Source organism: Microcaecilia unicolor, chromosome 7, assembly GCF_901765095.1.
Source record: "Microcaecilia unicolor chromosome 7, aMicUni1.1, whole genome shotgun sequence".
Classification (NCBI taxonomy): domain Eukaryota; kingdom Metazoa; phylum Chordata; class Amphibia; order Gymnophiona; family Siphonopidae; genus Microcaecilia; species Microcaecilia unicolor.
In genome coordinates this window covers 253,270,063-253,279,663 of record NC_044037.1, presented here as the reverse complement: position 1 = coordinate 253,279,663, position 9,601 = coordinate 253,270,063, and the positions used below count along the sequence as shown (strand labels likewise).

Sequence of the window (9,601 nt, the reverse complement as noted above, 5' to 3'; positions counted from 1 at the left end):
CTATGAAAAAGGTCTTTTTATTTTTGCCAAAAATGCACATGCGGCGAAATCAAAATTGCCATGCGTTCAATTTGGGTCTGAGACCTTACTGCCAACCATTGACCTAGCGGTACAGCATTCAGGCAGTAATGACCTACGCAAACCAAATGCCACTTGGTGAACATCCGATACGTGTGTCCGAAACTAAAAAAATAGACGCACATATCAGATGTGCACCAAAAATGAAATTACCGCAACAGCCATGCGGTAGTCAGGCAGTAACTCCCATTTTGGCACGCATAGACACGTGGCTTAGTAAAAGGGCCCCTAATTTGGCTGTTATTGCAAAACCTTAGCACACTTAAAGGGGCAACTCTAAACTTGGCACCACATTTATGCATCGCTTGTACATGTAAATGTCTAGAACACTAGCATTTATGCAAGCAAGTGTACTTGTGAAGAGTGCCAGTAAGGCACCAAGTGCTACTCTGATAGTAATTGCTGAGGGGAAGGGGTGGATACATGGGTGGGCTCCCACATTACATGCCTGCAGTTATGCAAGGTCTATAGCTGGGGTTAACTGCAGGAGTGTATGTCTTGGTTATGCTTTAGCCTTCCCCTCATAGGGAAGTCATCCCACCCCCTTTATCATTTGTCACCCTTCTCTGTACCTTTCCTAAATTTCTAACAGAATCTGGGCACCCAGATGCTGTTATAGTAGGACTCCCACTGCCATGTCCTTGGGGTGCCTAAATGGAGGTGCCCAGTTGTAGAATTATTTCTTTAGTAAAGAGGTCTGATTTTTTTTTTTTTTTTTTTTGGGGGGGGGGGGGGGGGACTGAAAATTGATTAATTTTTAGCAATTAGGTTGAAATTAGTTATTTCTTTGAAAAGTTACATAAAGTTTCAAACTTCTCACAGTAGACAATGGGTAAGACAGCCCTGCCCAAATTCTACTAGTCAACGCAATGCTTTGCATATGGGACTAGATTTGAGTAAATGGCACCCAAATTTGGGTGCTGAAAAACTATGCAGTGCTATTCTACAAAACAGTGCTTTGATTTGTACGCTGTTTGCAGAATAGCACTTGAATGTAAGGATTTACACCAACTGAAACCTGGTATAAATCCTGACATGTAAATTAGGTACAGATTCCCTGAATTCTAATACTGAACACATCTTTAGTGAATGCCCCTGATCTGCCCTCCCCCCCCCCCCCCCCCCCCCCCCCATGGCCATGTCCCCTTTTGTTGTTTGCATACAGATGTTTATAGAATAGTGCCCAACAAGATGTGTGCACAAAATCAACTACCATAATTGGTTGCCATTTCTAGTTAACTCATTACTCAATTTGAGGTGCTATATATAGAATTCAGGGGATGTGTCTGCATGGGAAGGGTTTCCCTTTATGGTTAGTGTAGTATCCTGTTCTCTCGGGACCCTCACCTTCTGCTGTGAAATGAAAATAAATGAGAAATATTTAGATACTCCTCAGATATGACCTCTCAATTTTATTTTGTTTGCTCTCATCTGTTTATCTTGCAGGAAATTGTGGCAGCCCAGAACTTGGAGGATCCCTCGTGTATGGGACTTCATGTTAAGATACCACTAATAGCACCTCTCATCTGACCCGTTTGAATTTTTATCATTCGTAAGTAGGGCTTAAAACATTAAAACCATAAAAAATACTAAATACTGAAAGGAAAAAAGTACCTTCTGCTAATCTAGTCCTTTAATAGGAAACCTTAAAAGGCTCTCTGGCATGCTTGCTAAAATATTGCTTCTGCAATTATGTCAGGAAGGTAGTTTTCAAAGCCTCAGTTATTTCCTCTGGATAACCCAAGGGTCTTTCTACAATTTCAGTTCTAAAAATGAGCCATAATAAAGGAAGTTAATCTGTTCAAAATCTGAATCTGATGCCATTTCCCCACTGGAAGGGTATGTTAACATGGAATTCTTAAAAATTCAGACTAAACACACAAGTGGCTGGCCATTATTAATCGCTAGGAAACAAGCGCCGCCAAGATGTTTTCTGGGATCCCAGTGTTTTCCGTTCCTTACCCAGTCTTAAGCATCTTTCACATAATTTTGACATCTTTCTCGCTTGGTCTACATGCTGAATCCTTAAGTACCAAACACACTGTAAACTGTCCTTTAAAGCATTGACTAAACCCACATTATGAGCCACTTTCACCAACTTCACCCACTCTTCCTCTAATAGGTTGTCCTGTTCATCTCAAAATGAAACCAGAGCCTTCACATCACAGTACAGCTCTTGGCTTTATCCTTTCGCAAGTCTGTGGTAACTGTAGATAGCTCTGGCCTGCTGGGCATGTGTGAAATTCTCTTTGTTGCTCTTTGCGACTTGTTCCGTTTTACATTTTTATTTGATTTGTTTACACATGCCAAGGTAGCAACATGAAAAATGTCTCTAACACTGTTCTCTGACTGCAAGGCTGAGCATTCAATGTAAGTAGCAGCTCCAATTTGTTTGGCCATGTTCGCACCCTAAGAAAGGAAAGAAAGGAAAAAAAAACATTTAATATTGGCCATTTCAAGCTGACCACCACATTTATAAAATGAAATGTCAAAGCCTTCTCATTTAGACTATTTTTTCAAACTCATCTTCTGAAAAGTAACCATTTGAATCAAAATTCTAGATTTATCAGGCTTATTCTCCCTGATAATGCAACTTTCCTCATTTCACTATGGATCGTTAACAAAACTCCCGTTTTTGTGTTTAAAAAAAAAAAAAAAATGAAAATCAAAGTTCACCCACACAGTAGAATCCTAACAAAGTTTGATTAGTAGATATGGTTCACAGGATAGAACTCTGCTGCAGTTCATGGGAGACATACAATAATTCCGAAGGGAAGCGTGTCAAGAAATTCTGAACTGCAAGAAAGGTCCCTTTCATATACTTGTGGAACAAACCCACCCCAACAACCCATAAAATCTATCTACTATGCAGTCATGGTATATGGCCTCTAATAAAGCCACACAGAAATCTTGAAGTATATACTCTGATAAGGTGGCATTTTTACCTTTATAGCTGTTCATGTTATTTTTTATGTTTAGTTTATGTTTAGTTATTTTTTATGTATTATCTCCCGGATTCTATATACAGCGACTAAGTTGTGTGCACAAATCAGTATGCGTAGATTTGTAATTGGGCTGCTAATTATTGGCATTAATTGGTATTATGAGTTACTCACACATTGTATTCTATAATATGCAGAACTCCTATAGCACATAATTTCAAGGGGAACATGTGTTGCCAGCATTTATATGCATTGTTATAAAATAGATTCGATTGGCACCTAACAAGTTCCAGCATTTACACCTGCTTTCATCAGGCATAATTGCTGGCAATTAAAGTTACATGTCACTTATACGCTTAGCGTTATTCTACAAGGACGCAGATCTTTTGTAGAATAGCACTCAGCTATTACATTTTTTAGTATCATTTTTGGTGTCTTGTCCTATGTTCAGATCTATTCTGATTGGCAATAAGCAGTATGATGTGCACAGTCTGTATGCCACTTTCAGCAACTATCAGAGAGAAGCTATAAAAAGATACATAAATAAGCAGGCTGCCTCCTTATCTGGAGAGCCGAATGTGAAAGCAGCTGAAGAATGGACTGTTACGACTACTACTTAAACACAGAACTGTATATAAACATGTAAGAGCTTATAAACTGTCAGACAAACAGGACAAATAAGGAACTAGTGTTACATTTATCAATGAAGTAGATTAAAACATGTGTGCTGAAAAGGTGACCAAGGAGTTAAAGCAGTCTCAAAAAGGTGGACACTTAGCCTGATTTAAATAAGGACAGCGATGAGAGTATGACGTACTGACTCAGAAAGTCAGCTCCAGAAATGGCACAACAAGATAGAAAGAACAGTCTAGAGTTGGTTGTGGGGGTACAGATAACTGTAGTATACCTAATGGAGTTCCTGGGCAGAGGTATAGAGAGGTAAGAGGAAAGATACAGAGGAGCTGCAGAATAAATGCACTTGTAAAAGGAGTGAATTGTATATGGAAGCGTATAGGGAGCCACTGAAGTGAGTTGGAGAGGGGTTATGTGAACATAGTGACACTGGCACAAGGTAAGTCATGGAGCAGAATTCTGAACAGATTTGAAGAGGAGAGTTTAGTAGAATACCTTGAGAAGCAAGCTGCAGTAATTTAAGTGGGATACGAGTGTGATTGGTAATGTGCTTAGAGAAAGAAATTTTGGTAATGTTAGAGAAAGAAAATACATTTAAGCAATGTGTATGCAGGTTATGTGCTGGAAGAGGAAATCACCACCACCACCTTGGAAAATGTCCTTGGAGCTGCTGTCAAACCAAATTGATGATGCTCCCCTAGCACACAATCTCAGGTATTTCCTATAAGCCTCTCCTGTGAAAATGTGTTTTACATAAGGAGGAGTCAAATGCCCATAGTTCAAGCAAAGAATCAGATTTCCATGTTAACATGGGAAATCCAAAAAGCAATATTGACTCTTCAAATCCATGAAGAGCTGAAAGTTCCTCTTTTCTTTGGGACCACAAAATAGAAATACCACCAGCCATGACTCTGCTCTGGAAGGAAATAAAAAACCCACGGACTGCATACAAGTGAAATGATGTACGGGATCCTGCACTGCCCTACACTTAACATTGGACTTGCTGGGAAAACTACAAAGAAACAGGACCTGCAAAAATTGCACACACATTTTAACAGTTGCCAAAACCCACTGAACTGAGGTTTTTTAACAGTCACCTGAAGACACAGATAAGTGTCTCCTACCTACATTTCTGCTGACCTTCACTGGGAACCTCTGGGAGCAGCAGATGGAGAGGAGGTAGCACTGCTACCCAATCTCTTGGCCCTGTAAAAAAGGAATGCCCTTTCTGCATACCAGTGGAGGAACAAGAATCTTTAGATATCTGGAAATGACTAATCCTTGGCATATGATTTATCAGATGCCATACTGAAATAGGACATGTCTTCTGGAAGGTGTTGTCTAGACTTGGTATCTTCCCCAAAAAGAAGGCAACTCCCAAAAGTCTTAAGAATCAGCCTAGAGGTAATAAATCAACAAAACCAGGAGTTGCTGAATCCAGTGTACTAGATAGCCATCTAGACCCCTAGGCCTACTTAAGAGCTCTACCTTCCTATCATGAGCATCCCTGAAGGAAGAACCTCCAACTAGAATAGTGGTTCTTTTAGTCACTGCCGCCACTAAAGGATCAATTTTCTAGATTTGATAAAGCCAGTCCAGATCTGCATGGGGGAAGGTGGTACAGTTTATCAATCTGGAACTCCAAGAGGGCCAAATCAGGTACTTCCCGTTCAGCAAAGGGCCATGTGTGAGAAAGCTCTGAAAGGGAAGGTCTTAGCAGGATCTCAAACCCTTCATGATAATCACCAGAAGTCGTCTCCATCTATATCTCCATAGAATAGATGGACCAAACTCCTCCCAATGAACTAATCCCTTTCTCTAGGAACAGTTCTCTAGAACTCTGAGGTGTTCAAGGAAAGGCATTCTGTACTCTACACTTCTCTACAAGAACAAGGATGGGACTAGCGCTGAGCAATGTCTGGACGCCAAGCTATGGGACCTGGTATGTTTACTATGACAAGGCAGCCCATCAAGAGTATCCTTGGTTCCAGCCAGCCAGACACCTTGGGACTTAGAAGCCCCACAGAGGGATTGGGCCTGGGTCATAGAACCAAGGAAGAGCCTGCCTATGCAAGTGCCTGATAGGCTAGAACATGATGAAAATTGCATTTAAAATAGCTGCTGTCCCTGCCAAAAATTGAGCTACCATGGTGGAAACAAAGGCCTCCCCTGATGCTGCTGCTCAAGAGGACAGCTTTGGCTACAATGAAGATGCCCTTAAAAATTGCAGATACTTCAAATGGCCTTTATGCTGTAAGATGGCCAGAAAATTCCTGTTCTTGTTTAGAGATTGCTGCTGCTGTTGTAATTCAATCCCTCTGCCTGACCTATCTGAAACTATTACTTTAGCAAGGGAATAAAGTTAAAGGGCGAAAATGGGAGGCAGTAGCATAGCCGGAGATCAATTTCTGGAGGTGGAGGTGGACATGACACTCATTTCTTCTCTGCCTGCTACCCCCCCCCCCCCCCCCCAAAAAAAAAAAGTGGTTTAAAAAATACCATGGCTGACAGGGATCCTGTAGGTCCATCAGCTGTAGGGTATTCTCTGGAGCACCTCACCCCACCCAACTGTCTCAAACCTGGGCCAGTTGGTGGCACAACACTGACTGTCCACTATACATACTTGCTCCATTCATGCACATGAACTGTGTGGGGTTCTAAGTGTCAGTGGCTGGGAGGTGCGCCACCGACTGCCCTGATTTGAGACAGTTTAAGGGGGCTTCCAGAGAGGACGCGTCAGCTAGTGGGGCTTAGGCTATACTGCTGCTGGGTGGGCTTGAAATTAAATTGGGTGGACCCAGTGGCGTACCAAGGGTGGGGTTGTGAACGGTCCGCCCCCCGGTACATGCTGCAAGTGGGAGTCAACCACGTGACTGCTCCCTGCACCCCAGGTGGTGATGCGCCAGGGGGGATATGCAGCAGCAATCCACCCTGGGTGGCAGCCGACATAGGAACGCCACTGGGTGGACCCCTGCCCCACCTGTAGCTATACCATAGAATGGGGATGGGGGGGGATATACCCTCTGTCAAGGTTCTGGAGGAATGTATGTCCCAAGCCTTGGTCCAAGGTCTAGGGGCAGTGAGCCCTTCCAGGCTTAATTAGAAGGATCATAATCTGACTCCTGGGAGCTACACTGGCCAGCCTCAACCATTGGACACAGGCTGTGGTGTGTTCAGGGAGTCAGGCTTGTTACCATAAATAACCTACTGCACTGATCTGACCTGCACCATCCGCTGGACGCCGAAAAATATTGACAATCATGGGTATCCCACCTCATATCAGTGATATCATTAGAATCCAGTTTCTCTCTCATATGCTGATTAAGGGGATACAACCCACTATGGAATGGCCCAGCAGAATAAAGAAACTCATTTGACTGGAAAGATAAATGGAATTCGAGTAGCAACAGCAGAAACATCTAAAAAAATACATCAGAAAGTGTAAGACAGGTCAGTTACCTACAGTCTGACAAGAGGGGAAGGAAAACAAGACCTTAAGCCATTTTGAACTTAGTGTTTAAAAAATTTAAACCAAACTCAAAAATGTTTCATTTAAGTCCATGTCAAATACGGAAGCAATACATATCTAAAATAAAAAAAAAATTATATTTAAGACTGGACAAGCAGCCAACAGCTAGGTTATGCCTGAGGCAGTAAACAGCTCCATTTCCAGCAGCAGCCTACTGTAAATCTGTCAGTTTGAATGACTGTTCAATCTATTTGCATAAAGAAGTCATAGGTTATACCTGATCATAAGAAACGGGTGTCCGCCTGTGGTTGGATAGCTCTACTAGCGTAGAAAGATCAGTACGTAGATCTGACTTGCAGCCCACCAACAGCATTTTCGTATTTGGACAGAATTCCTGGATTTCACCTTTCCACTGTAATTCAATGATTCAACATTAAGAATGTGTAAAAAAAATAAAATAAAAATCACTAAAAAAGTAACAACGAAAAGCACATCAGATACCCATCCAATTGTAGGATTTGGGGAAGAATCAATTAAGTTTGTTGCAAAAGTGTGTTCAAGGCTAATTTGAAACAGACAGATCTGGTTTACATCAGAATTTCTTCTTTTTGACTCATTGACTTATTTCTTCAAGATGTAATACTGGGTGTTGTCCCAAGTAATATTTCAAAAATGTTTAAACAGTTGGTTTGGAAAGAGGACTTGGGAATCTGTAATACATGAAGGACTTAAATCTTTTTCATTCAAAGTGAGTACAGTAGGTTTCACATAGGGTTACCATATGTCTTGAGAAAAGGGACAGAATGAACCAGTCCAGGTTTTACTTCCATTGAAAGAAATGGAAATCAACCCTGTACTGGCTCAATCTGTCCTTTATCTGGAGCCATATGTTAATCCTAGATTTCACATGCACATGAATTTGAAACATTAATAGTTTGTATCTGCAACAAGTCACTTAGGGGATCCTTTTACTAAGGTGTGCCAACAGATTTAGTGCGTGCTAATGCCCATAGGGCTATAACATTCTTATTTAGCACACGCTAAACTCATTAGCACGCCTTAGTAAAAGGACCTCAGTGACTGAAGGCAGTGCTCAGCAATCGGAAATGGGCAACAGTGTCAATAAACATTCAGCTTTTCCAGCAAAGACCTTTTGGAGCATGTGCAACAGCTCCCGCATTATCTGCTTCTAGTGTCCATTAAGCTAATGAGGGGGCGGTGTTAATTGGTGAACTGTTGTCTGCTTATACGTAAGCAACTGCGGAGTGGCGTGGCCTAATGGTTAGTGCAGCGGGCTTTGATCCTGGTGATCTAGGTTTGATTCCTACTGCAGCTCCTTATGACCTTGGGCAAATCACTTAACTCTCCATTACCTCAGGTGCAAAGATTGTGAGTCCTCTAGGGCCAAAGAAAATACCTACATATGTGTACAGTGCTGTGTACATCTAGTAGCGCTATATAAATGGATTAGTAGCAGAAGTAACTAGAGTATGGCTCTCCTTAAAGCAATGGTTCTCAACTTGTTCTCTATGAGGATCCACCTAACAAAAAAAAAAAGTGAAGCGACACCTCACACAGGACCATCAATTAGTTTTAAATGTAATACTCTGGAACCATTCCATCCCCCCCCCCCCCCATCACTAACACTGGCTGCAAGAACAGACCTAGAACAAAAGGGGGGTCAGGTTTTGGTGTCCAAGCAAAAACTGAGCACAATTGAAAATTCAAAACCTGTCATACCGTAGCAGCACTAGCTTCCACAACTCAAACAACCTACTTCTGAATGTTAGCACTGCCACAATTAAATGTCCTATTCGGACAACACAGACTGCTAGAGACCCCTATGTACATATTTAGAGCACCTACATGCTACCTAAAATTCACAAAACTTGAGCAGACCAATCATATCTGGTACTGTTACACGGAGGGAATTCAGAAATCTGCAGAGTTTTGTATGGCGCAGATTCTTATGTACTGGGCATTTAAGAATAAGTTAAAATCAGGGCTATTATGTTCTTATGATACAAGACCAAAGGCAAAGATGAAATGCACATCTCCAAACTTGTATCCATCAAACCTCTGTGCCCCATCACTCCACAATGGACAGAGTTCTCCTTACATCTCACCTTCATTGCCAATCACTGTCTCTCCCATCCCTACCCAGTATCTCCATGTCCACACATGCACCTATTTTGCTCTCTCCCTCTCCCAGCAGTGCAGCCCCCATCCCTCTCCAATGCCCATAAGGCCTCTTAATACCGCCTCTCCCAACCTAGAGATGGGAGTAACTAGTGAGGTAATTAAATCTGCTGATGACAAAGTTATTCAAAGTCATTAAATCACAGGAGGATTGTGAAAAATTACAATAGTACCTTACAAGACTAGGAGACTGGGCATCTAAATGGCAGATAACATTTAATGTGAGCAAGTGCAAAGTGATGCATGTGGGAAAGAGGAACCCAATTATAGCTACATAATG

At 41.8% G+C, this 9,601-nt stretch overlaps 1 protein-coding gene across 1 annotated transcript in view; it reads right to left on the bottom strand.

The window, feature by feature from the left end:
* Window positions 1-779: 779 nt before the first annotated feature.
* RND3 (Rho family GTPase 3) overlaps window positions 780-9,601 on the bottom strand; it is a 30,689-nt gene continuing 21,867 nt past the window's right edge. The window contains 2 exon segments of the mRNA XM_030209420.1: window positions 780-2,487; window positions 7,400-7,534. Coding sequence (XP_030065280.1) covers window positions 2,236-2,487; window positions 7,400-7,534 — 387 coding nt within the window. The 3' untranslated portion in view covers window positions 780-2,235.